Source organism: Caenorhabditis remanei, chromosome V (assembly GCF_010183535.1).
Source record: "Caenorhabditis remanei strain PX506 chromosome V, whole genome shotgun sequence".
NCBI classification, from domain to species: Eukaryota; Metazoa; Nematoda; class Chromadorea; order Rhabditida; family Rhabditidae; genus Caenorhabditis; species Caenorhabditis remanei.
In genome coordinates this window covers 4,324,530-4,344,798 of record NC_071332.1, presented here as the reverse complement: position 1 = coordinate 4,344,798, position 20,269 = coordinate 4,324,530, and the positions used below count along the sequence as shown (strand labels likewise).

The following is a 20,269-nucleotide window of genomic DNA, read 5'->3' as shown; positions in this document are numbered from 1 at the left end:
TTGAAAGCACACATAAAAATAATGACTTTTCGACACACGAGTTGAAACTTGCTTAAAAATGAGTCATTTTTTGCGATCTACCTAACCAATAAGAAAACTCCTCATGTCTGGTTTAAAACGTTCCAAAACCGTGAACGTTTGAGGCTCATTTCTGTAATTGACGAAGATTTTGTACATTTTGTCAATATAGAGTTATTGCATGGAAAAATGGCAATCCTATGAAATGTGCTTTTTCTGTAACGTCTTGATGAACTTCCGCACAGAAAAATTGTCAACTACAGCAATGAAGATCTCAAATTTAACTAACCAATAAATTGTGACACACTTTTCCGTTTTCAAATGGAAATTGGCGTATATTGAGTATTCGCCATTTTGAATGCAGGTTTTTACAGAAAATTGTCCAATTGTCGGAAATCCATCAATGGTGGACCGTCATGTTTTTCGGAATCATTAGAATAAACTTGTTTTTTGAAATCTTGCATTTTTAAATTAGTTCATAATAAACTGTAATCTATGTATGTCATTTGGACTCAAATTCATTGTGCTTCTATTTTCTAATTTCCTGTATAAATGTTAATATGTGTGCCCAACCTCATAAAATATTCTGTCAATCTTGTTTCCAAACGTCATAATTCCCATCATTTCCTGAATAAAGGATAAAAGTACTCGTGCTTCCTGTTAATTTCTGATGATGAGTTAGTTCCACTAACCACAAATCAGTTCACGTTTCTGATTTTTTGCAGTCTCAGTTCAAAAGAAAGGATGATTGTATTTTCATAGTTTCTAGTCTTCCTCTTTTTATTTTGAACCCAGCTGAAAATCTTCTGCTTTCTTCTTTTTGAGATCAACATGTGAATGGCACTATTCAAAAAGAAATGAGGAAGTCTAAACTCTTAATCCAACTTCCTGCTTCTGACACCAACGAGCACTTTTCCTTCAGACCAAAAGTTTCTGATTTCGTTGGTCTCAACCAGCAATGTAATGTCAGAATCACACAGAGTTTGTGTTTTGAGAATAAAATCAGAGAACAATCAAGTTTGAGTGGTTGTAGAAGTTTGCTAGGGATTTAAGAAATTGGGTTTTTTTTTCTTCAGGGAAGAACTTGAGACCCTCTTGTCCACTCTAGCAAATTAAAGAAATCAATGTTCTAAGAATCTTTGAATTTCAAGTTTTTTTTAAACAAAAACCTTCCCCAAAACAATAAAATATATAAAATATATATGATATCAACCAAAATTAATTTCGGTCTGCCGAAAATTTAGTATAATTAGTTAGGGTCTGAGAAAAAAACAGTGTACTTGTGTATGTGAGTTCTTAAAGAACTACCGAAAACGAAAAAAAAAACAGAGACACATCTCGTTCGGTACGTCACAGGAATTGATTTACGTACACCCAAAACCAAACCTGTCAGAATATGTATATCAGATAGACTTGGTCAAGTGCTGCGCAATCTCACGGGCTTAGCTAACTTCAAACCCCGACGCGATCCCGATTCACAGTCAGTATTGTACCCAATCTTGAAATCTTACGTTCTAGCCACACCCAATAAAACTGTGTAACCCGGCATGGCCAGGTTTTGCCCAACCTCGCAATACATTGGCTAGAAAAACGACAGGAACCGTTCAAAGACAATGCTCGATTTAATGGAACTGTTCCCCTAATCTCAAAAGTGTACACTCTGGCCACACACCGTCATGCTCATTACTTGCCCAACTTTATCTTGCACAAACTCATTTGTACAGTAACTAGTGTTAAATTGAATAGTGTTTGTTACATAGTCATCCCCCCAACAAAAAACCAATCTAGCATTCATTTATTTATTAAAACTTTGAGAAATAAACAGTTGTTCTTTATATCATGGGCAAGAGGGTAATGGAATGTATGAGAGAAAAAAAAGTTACACACAAAAGAAAATGTGATTACAACGTGAAGAGCTCGAGTGGCCGACTCGGAACATTCCGGCACATGCTCAACTCGGTACAAATCACTCCATTGCGAACCAATCCTGGGAGGCATCTGCAGACGTTCCTGGCGCAATCAGTGTACTGGCAGAATGTCGGGTACGGGTCCTCGCAGCTCGGTTGGCACACTGCTCCACACACTTGGAACTCTTCGTCTTCAGGGCATCGAGAGGTTTCTGGAGTGCACTCGAGGCGGTGGACGCATTCTCCGAGGGTGTTTCGGACGAACCCATCCTTGCATTCACAGACATTTGGGATGCACTCGAGACTGCAGACCGTCTGGAAATGTATTTTTTTCTTTTTGTAAAAGCCGTTGGATACCTACCGGCTCAAATCCACACTGTGCCTCACAATTATACCCACACTTGACTCTTTCCTCATTCTTTTTGCATCCATCCTGCAATGGAGCCATCGGAGTAAACCATTTGGCAGCAACACCCACAACCACAAAGCTTATCAAGATTGCAACAGTTTTCTGAATAAGAAATTTCAGATTTAAATGAGAGATCCCTCACTCACCATTCTCCTTGAGCAGATAGGAAGAGAACTGACTTTGTGTTTGCTTCTTTTTCTTCTTTTTTAGAAGAACACCTCTCTGAAATTTTGGGCGGTCTTTCAGTCAAGTAGTCACAAGAACAGCCAAGAAGATGTGTCTACCATATAATTATGTTTAAGAATATAGGAAAAGAGAACGTTTTTCATTTCACACGAACGAGAAAATTCAAGGGGAAAGAGATGAATAATTGGTTTTCAGGAATGCCGGAGAATGAATTATGTCTAATGTTTTGTTCAGAGGAAGGGAGAATGGTATTGAACAAACACACATAAGTATTGAACAACACACTCTACATTTTTGTCATTTTCAGACTGCTGGGGATTTTTCAGAATTGTTAAAATTGCGAGCTTGGATAATGGCGAACAATGAAAATGTCAGGACTATATAATGGCTCCGAGCTGAACTCAAAACGAATTCGTAGGCTACTGTAACTTTGCTCTCAGAAACTCTACTTGAAAACTGAAAGCTTTATTTTCAAGGCAGACTTTGGTAGGTATGATACGTCACTGAAAAAGGAAATTGTGCACTTTAGAAATCCGGAAACTGAAGAGGACCTACGCAATTATAGAAAAAGCTCAAAAGTTTTACGCTGCGGAAATGATTGAAAAATGGGTAGACGGGAGATTTCATGACGAAAATGGAACTATACTAGAGTTAGGTAAAAAAAAACCTTCTGAGGCAAACCTTGTCAGCTTTCCAACGTTATTTACTACATACAAGAAGCTTACAGCCCGATCCTGCGTCAGGTAATATGTTCAGTCTATAAAAACTCAAACTATGTCAACAAACTTATATAAGTGACATAAAAATCTACAAACGTTTACAAGTCAACACCATGGAAACACCATTACACCCGGAAAGGTTTTCCCGGAATCAGAACAGGTTGATTTGAAAAATGATCTGTATAACTTGGCATTTTGACAGGTGAATCAAGCAGGGCAGAAGTCATTTTCTGGGAAAGTCTTGCGAAAAACGGAAAAATTGTATTTTGGAGAAGCCGTTCCAGGAATATTGATGTCAGAAATTACGACAGAGACTTGTCGCCCCGCTTCTCGGTAATAGCCTACCGATTAAAATGTCTCTTTTTTATTACTCATCATCATAGTTAGTCATAACTGAAATTTGAGACTTCTCTCAAATAAATAACTTAAAGTTCACTATTCCGGGATATTTGAGAACCAAGACCACCCAAGAAGAAAATAGTTTTCAATGTTTCAAATAAAAAACTATAGAATTTCAACACGCAGACACACTACCACAAAAACACTTTATATATAAATGAACAAAGTAATTATAGCTGAAATTGAAAAAGTGACGAATCTATTAGCTCATCGAAACGCTTTTATAGCCTCGTGGATTATAAAGTTCGGGATGAATTAAAATTTTCTGAGAACTACAAGATTTTAAAAGACACAAAACATCATTATATCATTTTCATTTATTGTTCTGGATGAATGTACACGTGAGATTTTATTGTTCATTTTTAATCCTTGATATTTCGCTTCCGGTTAGTCTGCATTGACGAGTAAAAATATAGTGTGCACTTCAATTTCTTCCGGACTACACCTATAGCTTATGGGCGATCTGCAAGACTAAAAAGACCTGAGATTGTAGGCCACGATTTTTATCTGAAATTCAATACCATATGCATTTGTAGCACTGTAATTAACTGCGGCCTGCTTGTCAAGGTTTTGCCAGAAGGACGCTGTAGCCATAGCCTCTAGGTCATTATATTGCCCACATAGCCTACTCTCAATTCCTGAAAATCTGGAAAAAAATGAATCAAAAACGTTTATTTATGATTAAAGCCAGAAAAAAAACAAATCAATTCACTTCGGGCAATCCCCCTTCGCAATACATCTGAATCCATGACGAACGAATCCCTTGGAGCACTGACACACATTCACTAAACACTGCTTGGTGCAAGCCCTCGGATCCGGATTCTCACAAGTCGGCTCACACGCTGTACCGCATCCCTTGAACTCCTCATTCTCCGGGCACTTGGTGGTTTCTTTGGTACACTGGAAGACTTCTACACACTTTCCCAGCGAGTTACGGACAAATCCATCCTTGCAGTCGCAAGCGTTCATGATGCATTGCTCGGTGCAGGCTTTCTGTAATTTAGAGACAATTTTGACTAAAAAAAAGAAATTAGAAACTTACCGGAGTATACCCGCATTGCGGCTCACAAGTGTTATGGCAGCCAACAAGTTCTTCGTTTTCTCCACATGTCTCTAAATTTCAAGATCCTTTATTAAATGGGCTAATTGATGACATTTTTAATTGATGACATTTTTCTCAAGTCAGGAATGTCAGGAAGGACTTGTTTGTGGTCGAAAATTTGACCTCGTTTTTCTCGAATACTAGGCCTTGAGGGCAAAAACTGAATATATATTTGGAATCACCGTTTTTTCAGCTTTCTATTGATATAGGTCATGACCCATATCTCTAGGCCGACTCCATGACCTTCCCTAGTAAGACTTACTAGTAGCACTGCTGACTGCAATGAGGCATAGTAGAAAGGTTAGAGTCTTCTGAAAGAAAAAGAATAAGTTTATCAAATTCATGATTAAAAACTCACCATTCTGTTAGAAATCAAATAACCGACTGATTTTTTTCTGCCAGCTATCTCTCCTCTTTATCACGCCAGAACAGTTGTTTCCGTTCAGTCCGCCCATTTTTCAAAAAAAAGTGTGTTGCCGAGAGAAGAGACACCTGGTTGACTGATCTTTTATTGTTTTGGTTTCTTGGAAATCATAAAAACTATTTTATTGGGTCACGAAATACACACATTGTGGTTTAAAACACGTCATTTTTGTGTAATTCTATCGACGGGAGGCGCGACACATACATCAACCACTGCACATGGTTCCTGCGCACAAGGCAATGTTACAAACTCGCATTTTTCGTTTTCAGAGCATTCACGTGTGCACTTTTCTGAAAATCGAAACATTTGAATTCTTAAATTCTCGATCCCTCCTCCCTTACTGCAAGAGTTTTTCTCCACACACTGGTCTGATGTCGAATCCCGAACAAATCCTTCCCTGCATTGACAGACGTCTGTCATGCACGTGGAAATGCATTCCTGGAAAAGAAAAAAAAAATTTCCAGCCAAATTATATGTTCTGACATACCGGTTCCGGGTTGTCACACGTTGGTTCACACGCCGAGCCGCAGGTTTTGAGCACCTCGTTCTCCGCGCATATTGGTTTGCGGATTGCTTGAAAATTGTGGGTAAATAGAAAATAGATTTGAATTAAAAAGGTAACTAACGAATAGCAATACACTTTGGAGCAGTTGAGCAGCCGTCTTCATTGTCACAGTCCGTGTTTGGGTCTGGGAGTTCACATCTGAAAGAAGTTTATAGTTTAACTTTGGAAAGGTGTCACGGAACTGAAAACGGTCCCATGTTTTCAGATTTGTTTTGGTTGTGTAGATTAAACCAAGGGCAACATTTTTGTAGTTGACCATTTTTTGATAGCTCTACAGATTTCAGAGATATGTTTGATAGAAGATGGCGAGAGACGCAGAGAATCTAGACACTCTCGCTTCTCTGCGCTCTCTCCCTCTTCCGGCAATTTTCAGAAGGCGCATATCTGAATGCCTAGGAAAGCTACCAAAAAGTTATTAACTATGAAAATAAGTCACCTGTAATTATCCGGGCACTTATCCGAACCACATAATGGGTCTTCGTGAGTAATCGGCTGGTCTTCAGTAAGTTCTGAAAACTAATTAAATGCCTAATTAAAGAAATTACAATGTCTAAAAACTCACTAATAACACCACAGCTCCCAACAGCGATTAGAGCGAGTAGAATTGATAAATTCTGAAATTTTTCGAGTTTTCTTGAGAATTTCTTGAAGAGACTTTACTCACCATTTGAAAAATATACAATAAAACGAAGTAAAGAAAAAGAAAAGTTGTAAGGCATAAGGCACCCGAAGGATGAGTCAAGAGATTAATTGCTTGAGGGAGAGAGAGAGACGTGACAAGTGAAAAGTTAACTTTCGTTTCACGGGTCATAAAACAAAATAAAAACAGAATAAGTCAGAACAGAATAATACATTTCGAAACAAATCCGATTAGAACACTTTCAGTCCAGCAAAAAACAGCCGGCATGGTCTCTCGGGTTACTTCCGTCCGGACATGCATATATTCTACACGCCGGTCCGATTGGGCATGGTGAATTTGATAAACAAGGTATAGTCACTGGAACGCATACAGATTCTCCGTAACAGGTGACGAATTCGCAGACATCAGGGATCTCGGATTGCGAATAGTTTATTATAATTGATAAGAATAGTAATATCAGCTTATTCATATTTTCACTTCAAAAAGAAGAAAAATCCGGTGGAATGAAAACAAAACATGGGAAAAGGGAGTTGGGGGAAAAGGAAAACATGATTTGATCAAAAGAGAAAGCAAGCATGAGAAAGTTGCGTTAACGGGAAGAAGTGGTGTTGAAGGTTCTCGGTTGGTAGTCTTCAACCTCCCGGTCCGTGCAGATTGGCATTATTGAATCGCATGTTGTGTTGGGTACACAAGTGATCCGGGCGATTTTGCAAATGGATTCGCCGAAGCATCTGATATCTGCTCCGTTGACACAGAGACGATCATAGTCTTTGAGGTTTTCGGCGGTGCTTAGGATGGTGTATGGCCGGTTTTCTTTGGCGAGCCGGGGCTTGTCTTCTGGAATACGGTAGGGATGAGTTTCTGGAGGGGGGCTATCTAAACGCTCGGTAACACTGGGAAATCATGTTTGAGTCCTAAGACCATAGGTAGAAAGTTCAAATCATCAAAGTTTATGATTTACATGCCTGTATGACAAACATTTTACGATTTTTTGTTTAGAGCAAAGTCGACAATACAAAAACATCTATGCATTTTTGTTTCAATAACCCAATATATAGAATCAACGAATCAGTAGATAATCACACACAATCCAATTTTCTGGTTCTATTTCTGTTAACACATTCCTTAGTCTCCCATGGGAAAATTTCATTTATTACACAGACACAGCATATTGTTAGGGGAAAGTGGAAAACAATAATCAAGGGGACAAAAAATTACATGGACCCCACCGTTAGCAAAAGAGTTCAGGTAGATGATGACAACAGCCATTAGGGTGATTCTGAATAATTAAGAATGACTGAAAAATGATTTTATAAAGACTTACGTGTAATATACAGCACGGAAAGATGTCATGATTCAGAAATACTGACAAAAACTAGAAAGAAACAAGGAAAAAAGAAAACCCATTCAAAATTAACGATCCTCTCAAAATTATAGTATAGAAATGGTCGTTGTGGTGATCGGGGAGTCATCGCAGAAGGGAAGATAATTGATGCACGTGGGGTCGTCGGCACAGGGGACTCTGACAATGGTGCACGTATTCATACCATAGCAATTGATACCTTGGCACAGGACATCTTTGTCATTGGAATTCATGTAGTCCGGTTTTTGAACGAGTACTGAAAATGAGTCATTATGAAAAAAATTGGATTTTGAACCTGTTTTCAATACTTAAAAGTACCAAAAGTTTTGTAACTTGATTCATTTTTGCTCTACATAGAATTTTGACACATAGCCTGAATCCTCAGGATTTCTGCTGTACACAAGAGTAGCAAAATTGCTATTCTACTGTAAAATATTATATGACAGACTTTTCTGGCTCTGTCATGCTCTTAGCCCTAATGTTGAAATTGCAAATTTTTATAGCTAAAGATAGGTTTAAATTTTCAAATGGTTTTTAATTTGGTTCTGAACTAAAACTGTGTTACGGCCAAATTACCACACATTGGTAAATATAGAGAATAAACACTTGAATTTTTAAAATTTATTGAAATTTGATCACAAATTCAGAAACACTGTGACCTCAGCTTTTCAATAATGTAAATTTCCTTCAAACATTTTTATTAAGATTTAGGTTGATTCATGGTTATCTTTTTTACCTTACAATGTAGTATAAAAAGTTTGTAAACTCGTCAAATTATTCGCATTGGCTTCAGAACTTCTAAGTTGTTATCTACGAAACTAAATATACAAACTATAAAAAACGTGTGCACATACACTTACATTCAATATTCTTCGACGCAATTATATCCTTAATGTAATCCTCAATATTTTTATCCGAACACTGTGCCACTTTTGGAATCGGCAGCAACGTCCCATTGTAATACGGCTCATCTATCTCATGGCAAATCGCTTGACCATAACATGTAACAGTTTTACAGACCGATTGGCACATAGTCTCTGAAGTTTTTTTTTGATTAATGATTAATTGATTAATTGAAGATAATCTTACCTTTTCTGAAAATCATAATAAAAAAGCAGACTAAAAGCAGAAAGCTAGTAGTCATGGAATAGAGAAATGAATAAGTTTTCCTCGCGTCGTTGGTATATGCAGGAAATATGTGGGCTGACTAAGTTGGATTGGATAAAGTAATCAAGTTTCCCGCATTGTTAGATATATTACTTAAAGTAGTTTATTTCTTTTAGTTTATGATTAGAAACTGAGAAAAAGAAAACAAAATAAAACGAGAAAAAAAGAAATGAAGATCAAAAATATATTAAATCGGATCAACGGATTTTTGGAAAGAGAGACAGATAGATGGATCATTTTCAACAGTATTTCTTCCTCTCAATGCATCTATTTTTCGTGTTTTTTGCATTGATTCAAATTGGATTGAGAGAATTCGGTAGGTCAAGACTTTCTTTGAAAAAAGTAACGGCTTAAGAAAAACAAAAAAACAGTGTCTAATTTTTAGACACACGCTAGCAAAAATGGTGATTCAGTCAAGGTGACAGGTGTTTTATTTACTTCCCACGGTTAGAACAGCTTTTTATTGCTTTGTTTTAAAATATTTTGTGACGAAAATGTTTTTTTGCGGTTCGTGGGATTTTTTGAAATCTCATACAAATATCAGCGAAATTTTTTCTTTAAGGATTCTCAGAATATAATTCTCTGAGAATAATCAATATTTAAAACCCTATACATAACCTAGACGTTTTAGAACCGAACCAATATCAAAACTAATTTATTTCAAAAACGCGATCCATTTTGAAACCGCAGCTTAGTAACCAGATAAAAACGTGCCGTCACTAACTAGGGAAAGTCATGGACTTAGTTTGGAGTTATGGGATGTAACCTATATCATTGGAAAGCTGAGGAAACGCTGAATTTAAATATATATTCAGTTTTCGCCCTCGATGCCTGGTATTCGAAAAAAAACAAGATCAAAGCTTGGAAAAATGACAAATTATTACTTTTCTGATACGTTAATTCTCTATTTTTCCGAACTTTGACCTCGTTTTTTTGAACACCAGACATCAAGGGCAAAAACTGAACATATATTTGAAATCAGCGTTTTCTCAGATTTCCAATGATATAAGTCACGTCCCATATTTCCAAACTGACTCCCTGACCTTCCCTAGAAAGACAACCCGCAACCTCCTTCCGTTTGGTTAAAAGCTAAGACGTTCCAAAACCAAGTCGCTTTGTAACCAAGACTATTGGAAACCAGCGAAGTTTTTAAACTGAGATATTCGAAACCATACGTAATTAAAGAAATTTCAAAACTGAGCCATTCATGTACCAAGAAAATTCGAAACCGATTTCTGGTTAATAAATGTCTAGCTAGTTCAAAGATTGACTTATTAACTTCGAAATTATCTGTTCTATACAAATGTTTAATGTGTAGTTTTTAATCATCAAATTACTCTCATCATGTTTATTATTTCCAGCACCCGCTCCTCCAGTCGGCACCATTCTCGAGAACGTCGACGACACTCCATGCGAGAATATCAAATGTTACGGACAGAACGAGTGCAAAATGGTACAGACCTACTGTAATGCAACATCTTTGGATCTATGCCCACCTGCACCATTGTGTACTATTGTTATTCTGAAAGAGAATTGAATAAAATGTCAGTTTATGTACATTTATTGGGGAGCTGGTGCTGCGAAAATGATACATTTAAAAGGAAATGCCGAAAAAGAGAAGTAGACCGGTATAAAAGCATTTCAAGGGGAAGACTACAAATGATTGAAAAAAAGAAAAAGAACTTGTGATCAAAAGGCGACTCAGTAGTTGAGAAACAGTACGGAACAAAATCGAAACGGGGATTAGTTTTTTCAAGAAGATTAAAGCTTTCAAGAAGTCGCTCAAGCTTATTCTTTAGTCTTTCCCGGTGGCAATGGGATGTCGAAGATGATTGGATCGTAGGCGCTTCGTAGTTTGTGGTCACACAACGCCGCGTTGATAAATGTTGTCTCTCCGTTTGTGGTCACACCGTGCTTCTGAAAGTAACTTGTTTTTTGAATTGTTTGCATGTTTTCTAGATGTAAAGTCATAAATCTCCCGAATTACAACACATTAAATAAGACATTTGTTGAGAACGTTGACCTTTGAAAGGTGGTTTGGTCGATCGGTGAAATAGATAAGATTGTGATGACTGGTTTACTAATTTGTCTACTTCAAATTTATATTGTTTTGTAGATCATATCAAATTAAACCCTTCATTTTTGTAGTTGAAAGTTTTTAAATATCTCTGTTAGGTTCTGAGTTATGCGCCTTTAAAGACAGGTACCTATTGCAGTGAAAGAGAAAAGAGGTCGCAGAAAAGCTAGAGTCTCTGACTTCTCTGCGTCTTTCTTTTTCGAAAAACTAAAACGTTTGGCCCCATAGAAAAAACCAAGCTCTCAAGTTTCGAAAAATTGGAGAACGATAACTTCCTAATCGAGAAAATATGCGAACTCTTGAAGCTATGTCATAGATCTACAAATGAACCGAAATTTTTGAATTTTTGTTTTTGTATAGGTAAAATCTAAAGCTTCATTTTTATAGTTGACAATTTTTTATTAGTTTTTCTCGTCTTAAAGATACGGCACTACAAGTAACTTCCACAGCGTATTGAAACGAAGTACAGAGACGCAGAGAAGTCAGACACTCTAGCTTCTCTGCGCTCACCGCTTTCTCTGCCTGTGTTTTAAGGCTTTTATCTCAAAATCTAGTCAAGACATTCAAAAGACAATTCCATACCTGATGAACATGTCCAAATACATGATATTTTGGCTTAACCCTCTGCTCGACCGTATTCAAAAGTTCTGCACATCCACAAAGAATCCCGTCCATTTTATCCCAAGCATTGAAGTCTCCGTGTCCAAGTGGCGGTGTGTGAGTCATCAAAACATCAACTTTTGCCGGTATCTGATTCCATTTGTGTAAAATTTTCTGCCCTCTAGGGCGGTAGAATGAGTAACCCGGCATCGAGTGCCACGGGGCTCCGTATATTTTCAGACCGAACGCTTCGTAGCCTTTGTCGCAGAGATATGTACAATTGGAGAGTAATTCATAGGCCTTGTTGATGCCAAGCATGTTGAGACCGGCCAACTGACGTTCACTCATCTCTTCGCCGTCCTCGAACCCCAATTCATGATTTCCAGCAATTACGATTTTATGTTTGTGTGGTAGAGTTCCTGGAATTGGTTATGAAATAGAAATTCTGTGTCTCTCAACTTAAAAGTAGACTAGACCGACTTACCAATTTCCGCATTAAACTTGATCACCTCGCCGATGTCTCCACAGTTTGTAAAGTCACCCGAATGAATAAGAACGTCGCCGTCAGGAATGTATGGTAGAATCTAGATTTTTTAATAAAAAAAAAAGAATTTTATAGAATTTTTAACTTACCTCATGCAACTTCTCATGTGTATCCGAAATACAAACGAATCGAACTTTATTCTCAAATATCGGCGTGTCAAGTCTCATTGGCTTCAACGGCTCACATACACGTCCCTGCTTCACATATTTCTTCCAGCAATCTATGGGTTTCACCGACAGCGGGTCGACAAGGACATAGTTGTCCGACATTCTGCAATTCGCGGTTTTGTGGTGAAATGGAAGGAATTGAGGAAAGAATGACACGATTAAACGGTTTTACTAATAAGTGTGTCCATTGTGAGAAAGAAATTGTTACAAACTGTTATAGACTACAAGTGGTTTCTGATTGACAGGGCAGAGGTGGAGGGCAAAAAAACGAAGAAAAAAAAAATTAAGACAGTTCTTTCAGCAAAACAAAAACTATAAGGAAAACGTAGATCAAAAAACGTTTTTCACGTGAATAAGAGGTTCTTCCAGAAAGACTCCCTCCTAGGTACAACGATTAGCTGGTCTCTCTCTTCCCGCCATCATCAAGCCAACCACCACTTCCTTCCAATGCCATGAGATGTTTTGTTTAGAACTGGTTCATGGCAGAAAAAGAAAAAAAGAGAATTGAAGGAGACGAGATGCCGCCCGTCTCCGCCGGTCTTACTGGTAGAGGCGAAGGAGAAAAAAAATAATAATAAAGGAATTGGAAGGAGAAAACGAAAAACGAATTAATGTCCATGTCAAGTACCTTGGAAAACACAGAAAGGGAACACTCTAAAGGTGTCTTTTGTCATTCGGAAAAGCATGAGGGAGAGAGAGATTTGAATCTGATTTTAGACGACTTGGAAATAAATTCGGATGTAGTCAAATAGATCGGATCTGTCTTCATCTTCATTTCACAAGCCTGCATAAAACCGATGGCCTATCTTTGTAGGGCGGCGGTGCCTGGGTGGATAATAGAGCTATAAGGGAATTTCAAAATTGAAAAAACCGTGTAGTGTTTCAATGATCGAGTAATTATAGGTCGTCCCCTTGGTTTATGGTTTCTTAGAAAGATGATAAACAAACAAATGGTTTTTGTGTTCATGGTAGGAAATGATCGTAGTTGGAAACAAAACCCAGAACTCAGATCACAGCAATCACGCTCTACTGGACTCTTTGAAATTTCGTTAGAGCGCACTTTCCAGTACGCATCTTCAAAAGTCACTTTCTCTTTTTCTATGTACCTATTACACCTCCCGCAGCAGCAACAACCTTTCTTAAAAGATATTGGGCACGATCAAACAGCATCTCTCTTCTTTGCAGATAACCAAACAACCCATTCCTCCCCCCATTTTTACTCGTTCACATCATTTCCGTGGTTATCAGAGAGACGACAGACAGTGTAGAAACCCCCCAATAAACATCGAAAGAATAGGTAACACCTTCGCCGAATTTGGTGGCAGGAACATCATGGAACTATGCACTTGAATGAAAATGGGAAGAATTCTGTTCCCGAAAAGTAATTATGGTGGAGTCATGAGACCGCCTCCTTTTCAGACTACATTCAGACAACAACAAAAAACAATCAGGTGGTTGGCGATGGTACCATTTCTTTGAGGTTCGGGGTGTTACGAAACAAAATTCAATTGCGAAATTCGAAATTCAGAATATGAAGACAAACAAAAAGAGATGAAAAAGACGAAATGAAGAAGCCGTTGAGATGGTTATCAGGATGAATTCAATGACCAACGATGGTTCTTGTTGTTTCTGGAAGACTACAATGACAATGTAGTGGGTAGAAAACTGATGTTCGGGCTCGGGTGAACTGATAAATGTTCAGAAAAGATGTAAACGTTAAGGAAGCGAACGGCTTGAATGTACTAGCTCTGTTTTCAAATTTCTGCTGGGACTTAAACGGACTGAAATACATTGTCTGAAATTTTCAACAAAAAGAAAGGCTGTGTCTGAAAATCGTTACATGTGCCTCTGTTTAAACTGAACATGAACAAAATTTCAGAATGGGTTCAGATTCTTACTGTAGCGCCAATTTTCGCTATAAAAGCAGATGTCAGAATTAAAATTTCACAAAACTACGATTCGCTTCTAATGCTGAAAGAATTACAGTGTTGAATTTCTTTTCAGATATAACATAGCTCAATAATGAGCCGAAACACACATTTTTTCAGCACACATTGAGGATTTGAGATTGAAAACCAAATATATCGGTTCTAAATTGTACTAAATTGTACGTAAATCAAAAAACTCAGAATTGTGACATTTTCAGCAAAATGGCAACTTTTGGCTGATCTACATGAAACATCCATTACTAAAAGTTAAAAGAAATATTTGATTTTAAGAGAAACATGACAAACGGCAGGGTTATTGTAAAGATCATGGATAATAAAACGCTTAAAAATTTGAAAACATTGGAACTCCTGAAAACAGTTTTCAGATTCAAAGTATGAAATTGAAATACAAGACATTGAAGTTTCGTGGACTCAAATTCTACCATTATCGAGATTTTCGTTAAAACCTGTGCCGCGAAACTAAAATTTCAAAGTTTTGTGTCAAAATCTACAGATTCGAGCTTTCCACTACTAAATAATTGTTACATTGATCCATTCCTATCAAGAAGGTTACGCAACGTAGTGTAAGAAAAAAAATCAGAAATCCAACTTGGGCAAACAACTTTCCACTAACCAACTTTCTTCTAATTAACTCTCCTAATTAAGTGGAAAACCTCAAGAGACGAGATGTTTCATGTTCTCGAGACTCCTCGCGCCTATTTGTAATCTTCATAACTCAACAAAAACAATCAGAAATTGGAGTTAATTTGTGAATCACAAGGAGGAGGACGAGACTAAACGTCGCCACATACGACAGCAGAATAAAAAAAACAATGACAGCTACTTGAGAATCGAAAACACTAATTATGGTTATTTCTCAAGTACAGTCAACTATTTGACTATAGTTATGAAAAAGAGGAGTGAAAAAATAGAGAATAAAGAGAATTGTAGGTTGAGTGGGCCAATAACTATGGAATGGAATAAGAATACGTATGAAGGGAGGGAAAAAAACGGAGGAAGGAAGAGATAGAAAATGATGTGGTTAATCATACCGTTAGATCTTCTGACGGAAGAAGAAGACGGAATGATGACTGTGTTGGTGAAAGCAGCGGCTGGAGAGAGAGAATGAGGGAAAACGAAATCGAAACTTTTCGCCCCCGGGGTGGAGCGTACCATTTTCTCTTTTTTCTTAATTCCCTTTGATGGTTTCTCAAGTTCATCTTGATAAGCTTTTTCCGCCTGACAACTCGAAGAACTTCCGTATTTCATTTGAAAAAACATTGAAAATAGGAAGGAAACTTTGAAAACATAAAAAAGAAAAGTTGGGTCACTTGGTTTCACAATTTGCCCCAGAAATCTTGAGAATACGGTAGATCAAAACTAGGGATTCACGCTTTTGAGATATGCGTCTTTAAATATCAGCGACTGTGAGTGAGGAGGAGACGCAGAGAAGACAGAGACTCTCGTTTCTCTGCGCCCTCTCTCCTTCATCTCAAGTTGCTTGCGTTTGAAGGCGCATAACTCAAAAACATGAGTAGCTAACAAAAAGTTGTCAACTACAAAAATGAAGCTCTTGATTTGATCTACAAGAGAAATATAAATTTGAAAAGATAGGCCTAGCGCAGCCGCACCAAATACACATTTTACAGTATGCATTTAAAAAAAGCTTATCTCAACAGCATGAAGAGCTATAAAAAAGTTTTCAACTAAAAATTTCGAGACAAGAATTTGATCTATACAACCAATATAGATTTACAGTTTTTGGATAAGATAAAACAACATCCCGGACTCTCAAAGTTTACTTTTTTGTCTTGTCAATTGAATTGTGTTTATTTCTTTAAAGGCGCAAACCTCACAAGCTTAAAAAGCTAGTTAGCTATAAAAAATACAACAAATATGAAAAATTTGGACACCCGAATACTCCCAAACCGCAATTTTTCCATTTAACAAAGATAGAAATGGAAAATGACCAGGTTACTGTGAGAAACTGGTAACCATTCCACTCATGTCACTCATTTTTATAGGACCACTTGATTCTAGCACCGTAATTAAACCGTCAACAAGCTGCCTTATTACCCGGAAAACTGGTAATCTTACCTCCCGTGGAGTTATAGTTTTTCATTATTTGCAAAACACTTGAGTCTAGTTTCCACACCTTTTCTATTCATTCACGTTCACTAAAACAAGAGATGAAGATCAAAAATGATAAGACGCTTAATCATTCGACGAATGATAACAAGGCGCGAGAACAGAAAACGTCTGGGAAATTATGAGAAGAAGGAACAAAACGTGAATCCTTGAGAGAGAGAGACTGACCGCGCCGTCGCTCTCTCATCTGATTCAAAACCAATGCGACGGCCTCGTCTTGGCATCGTTTTGCCTTCTTCCTTCTCTTATTCTTCAACAGGCTAACAGGTTCCAAGACGGATAATGATCACCATATATTCATTTGGATTGCGCCTTCAAGAGGGGTGCGTAGAAAACGGTTGGTGGAGCTGAATTATTTGGTGGTCACTGGCTGGAGAGGAAGAAAAAAAACACTTTCCACTTTCTCCGTGTTGGCCTTGAAATCAGACAAAAACTGACCCTATTCAAATCTATGTACATACAACTACTACTATTCACATAAACAAACAGTCTGACATGTTCGGAACGGATTTTATTTCTGGACAAAAGGAAAGGGGGGGGGGCGGCGGGAAGTTTGACAGGGAATGGGTTTAAAAAATAGGAGAAATGGTTAACATTATATTAGCTGCATAGAGCAAATCCAGACCATCATTTTTATAGTTCACAACGTTTGGTGGCTCTGATAGATTTTGAGATATGCGCTTTTAAAGATGGGCGAGGGAAACAGGTGGGAGAGAGGGCGCAGGTAAACTAGAGTGTCTGACTTCTCTGCGTCTCTCCAGGCAGGTTTTAAAAATAGATGAAAAAAGGATTTAACCGCTAATTAGATATTAAAAAATAAGAAATAATTTTGAAAAACAAAATCTTGTGATAAAAACCTCAATTGAACATATGCCAATTTTGATATTATGTTACTAGGCCAGCTTTCGCTCAGTTGCTTTGAAACTATATTGGTCGTATAGAAAAAATCCCAATCTTCATTTTTGTACTTGACAACTTTTTGATAACTCTACACCCCGCTAAGATACGCGTCTTTGAAAATGGGCACCTCTGGCGGCGAGAGATGGAGAGTGGGGAGACGCGGAGAAGCGAGAGTGTCTGACTTCTCTGCGTCTCTCCGCCTTTCTCGCTATCTTTGAAGCCGAGTTTCTCAAAAGCTTAAAGGAGTATATAAAACTATTCAACCACAAAGACCTATGTAAAATTTTAACAAAAAATGAGAAATTGAGGACTCCAGTAACCACTCTGACCGATTTTCACTAATTAAAAAACAGTCAAATGAACCAAAAAAAAGAAGTTACTGTATTCAATTCAATTATAGAAAAACTTAAGTTTATAGTGCAAAACACTTGGACAACTTGTTATTCTACTGCTGTATCCTTGTTTCTGTTTCCCCGAGAGACAAGTGATGTGATGATTGTTTTTTGATGATTGCCTGCCAATCTATTATCACACGTTCCTTCAATCCCCTCAAACATCCATGACGTTTTTTGAATGTTTGTCTTTCGATAGAATAGTTTAGTTTTTTTTAGTTTCAGATAAATAATACAGTGACTCAGGGTCATTATATCTTTTTTTGGTTATGGATTTTAGTTATGAATTGAGACTTCCCTGTTTACCCATCTGGAATACAAATTAGGCACCCGTCGCATAAAAGGATGGAGCAACGGAGCACCGGTACTATTTTGCTCCGTCCCAACCATAGTATGAAGGTGATTCTCTTCCTCTTGCTTCTCGTCGCTATCTCCTGGACTCTTTTGGACGTCGTCGACTCGAAAGGTGTCCCAGCGAAGCGTGTGAAGAGACAATATTACGGATATGGCGGCTATGGCGGATACGGAGGCTGCGACTGCCCCACCTATGCTCCTTGCTCACATGGTGAGTTAAGTAATTAGGCTGAAAATTTGAATGACAATATTTCAGCCCCATACTACGGAGGTTACGGAGGCTACGGAGGCTACGGAGGCTACGGTGGATATGGCGGATACGGCGGCTATGGCTACAAGAAATAAGGATTTTTCAGATATTTCTGTAGTTTCAGTTGATATGACTTATAAAACGCTTCATTTTCACATTTTCAATCAATTATTTATACAGACACGTATTTATTGAGATTTATATTTCCACAGATGGATTATCAACTCCCCAGGAAGATGAGCGCTGAAATTTTTTATCATTTTTTAATTCTATTATTTACCCTTTACCATTCCGTGTGAAATTTCCAGTGGCCACAACACAAACATTAAATCCGCATCCTGAAAGAAAGTTCAAACATACACACAGACACTATTTGTTCAATCTCCTCACCGGCATCGCAACACTTTTGAACGTTTGAGAACATACAGTCCGTGTCTGTCTTACAGGTTTTCTTGGCTCGTGACAAGGACGACGATGTCTGGCAAAAGTATGACATTTGCTGGTGGGAAGGGCACGTCTTGAAACTGAAATTTGCTATCTTAAACCTTCATCTTTTTTTCTTTTGTGTACTCTTCAGTTTTCCTCTCAATCTCCGGTGAATGATTTGCCTCCATGCAGCATCTTGTCTTATTCTTGGTCTCGCAACTGTACCCCGAAGAACATGTGATGTCCATTCGGCATTGCTGGAAATGAGGAAAAATAGCAACAGGCAAAAAATTAGTGAAAAAAGGTATGTAGTTTCGGCCCTCTCTGCGAAAAGATTGTTATCGACTTCAAGTTTTTCAGGTGGAAACAAGACACACAGGGCGCACATACATAAAGACGAAACGAAATGCCGTTTGAAATGGAAACCGATTGGCGCGTGAAATGAATCGAGGGGACGGAGAGAAGAGGGGGGAAGAATTTGAATACCTTATATCCACTGTCAAGATTTGAGGAACACTGGGGGAGAGGGGCGGCGAGTTTTCGGAATTTCTTGGTCAATTTTAGTTTTTCGTTCCGTTTCTCGATGTTGGCTATGATTTTGGCCAGTGGGGACATGGTGGAGTTCGAGGAGGGGTCTGAAAGAAATTTTCAAATTTTTACAACTTTTTGGCAGCTTATCGCACTTCCGAGATACGTGACTTTGAAAATAAGGAGCCATGAGCGAGACGCAAAGAAGTCAGACACTCTAACTTCTCTGCTCTCTCCTTCCCTCTCGCATGAAATTGCTGTTTTTTGAAGGCGCATAACTCAAAAGCATAAAGAGATATCAGAAAGTTGTCAACTACAAAAATGAAGACGAAGAGTAGTTCTATACAAAACTGAGACTAAAACAAGGAGAATGTCGGAGACGCAGAGAAGTCAGACACTCTAAATTCTCTGTGCTCTCCTTCCCTCTCGCATGAAGTTACTGCTGTTTTGAAGGTGCATAACTCAAAAGCGTGAAGAGATATCAAAAAGTTGTCAACTACAAAAATGAAGACCATGACTTGCTCTATCTACACAAAAAAGGACAAGAACAAGGAGAATATTGGAGACGCAGAGAAGGTAGACACTCTAACTTCTCTGCACTCTCCTTCCCTCTCGCGTGAAGTTGTTGTTTTTTGAAGGAGTATAATTCAAAAGCGTGAAGAGATATCAAAAAGTTGTCAACTACAAAAGTGTAGCCTGAGTTTTGATTAACACAAAAATTACAAAATCAGAAAAAACGACAATTTATGAAACTGGGACACACCTTCAAAGTATAGCGTTCTAACAGATTGGGCTCTTTGGTTACCTGGTTTCTTACGGTACTATAGGTTATTTAAATGCTATAATTTTATATTCCAAATAACAAAATCTTCTCACCTTCCACATTATCCAACGTCACTTTATCACATTCCGCCGTACTCCTCCGAATCGCTTTTAAATACAAACACAGCTTCATAGTCCTCGGTGAAGATGATGCTTCTCCATCGTAGCCCAAAAGTATCAGTAGCAGAAAAAGCAATAGTATCGAACTTTGCATCACCTTTTCCTAAACGTTTC

At 37.9% G+C, this 20,269-nt stretch overlaps 7 protein-coding genes across 7 annotated transcripts; 2 read left to right on the top strand and 5 right to left on the bottom strand.

Moving 5' to 3' along the window:
• Positions 1-1,919: 1,919 nt before the first annotated feature.
• Positions 1,920-2,663, bottom strand: GCK72_017225 (uncharacterized protein; the record flags this gene model as incomplete). The annotated part of the gene is made up of 3 exons (XM_053731960.1): positions 1,920-2,240; positions 2,287-2,436; positions 2,619-2,663. 3 exons carry the CDS (start codon positions 2,661-2,663, stop codon positions 1,920-1,922), a joined length of 516 nt encoding a protein of 171 aa, XP_053580873.1.
• A 1,683-nt stretch (positions 2,664-4,346) lies between these two features.
• Positions 4,347-7,722, bottom strand: GCK72_017224 (uncharacterized protein; the record flags this gene model as incomplete). Its single annotated transcript, XM_053731959.1, has 12 exons — positions 4,347-4,631; positions 4,681-4,751; positions 5,003-5,051; positions 5,369-5,454; positions 5,506-5,602; positions 5,652-5,737; positions 5,791-5,867; positions 6,166-6,238; positions 6,292-6,343; positions 7,007-7,206; positions 7,599-7,648; positions 7,694-7,722. The coding sequence occupies 12 exons, from the start codon at positions 7,720-7,722 to the stop codon at positions 4,347-4,349; spliced, it is 1,155 nt and encodes a 384-aa protein (XP_053580872.1).
• Positions 7,723-7,800: 78 nt separating this feature from the next.
• GCK72_017223 (uncharacterized protein) lies at positions 7,801-8,876 on the bottom strand (the record flags this gene model as incomplete). The annotated part of the gene is made up of 3 exons (XM_053731958.1): positions 7,801-7,988; positions 8,593-8,769; positions 8,822-8,876. The coding sequence occupies 3 exons, from the start codon at positions 8,874-8,876 to the stop codon at positions 7,801-7,803; spliced, it is 420 nt and encodes a 139-aa protein (XP_053580871.1).
• A 284-nt stretch (positions 8,877-9,160) lies between these two features.
• GCK72_017222 (uncharacterized protein) lies at positions 9,161-10,436 on the top strand (the record flags this gene model as incomplete). Its single annotated transcript, XM_053731957.1, has 2 exons — positions 9,161-9,215; positions 10,261-10,436. The coding sequence occupies 2 exons, from the start codon at positions 9,161-9,163 to the stop codon at positions 10,434-10,436; spliced, it is 231 nt and encodes a 76-aa protein (XP_053580870.1).
• Positions 10,437-10,687: 251 nt separating this feature from the next.
• On the bottom strand, positions 10,688-12,389 carry GCK72_017221 (uncharacterized protein; the record flags this gene model as incomplete). Its single annotated transcript, XM_003089770.2, has 4 exons — positions 10,688-10,816; positions 11,559-11,995; positions 12,061-12,160; positions 12,210-12,389. 4 exons carry the CDS (start codon positions 12,387-12,389, stop codon positions 10,688-10,690), a joined length of 846 nt encoding a protein of 281 aa, XP_003089818.1.
• A 5,659-nt stretch (positions 12,390-18,048) lies between these two features.
• Positions 18,049-18,354, top strand: GCK72_017220 (uncharacterized protein; the record flags this gene model as incomplete). Its single annotated transcript, XM_053731956.1, has 2 exons — positions 18,049-18,220; positions 18,266-18,354. 2 exons carry the CDS (start codon positions 18,049-18,051, stop codon positions 18,352-18,354), a joined length of 261 nt encoding a protein of 86 aa, XP_053580869.1.
• A 177-nt stretch (positions 18,355-18,531) lies between these two features.
• GCK72_017219 (uncharacterized protein) lies at positions 18,532-20,249 on the bottom strand (the record flags this gene model as incomplete). The annotated part of the gene is made up of 3 exons (XM_053731955.1): positions 18,532-18,597; positions 18,650-18,783; positions 20,090-20,249. 3 exons carry the CDS (start codon positions 20,247-20,249, stop codon positions 18,532-18,534), a joined length of 360 nt encoding a protein of 119 aa, XP_053580868.1.
• Between the last annotated feature and the right edge of the window lie 20 nt (positions 20,250-20,269).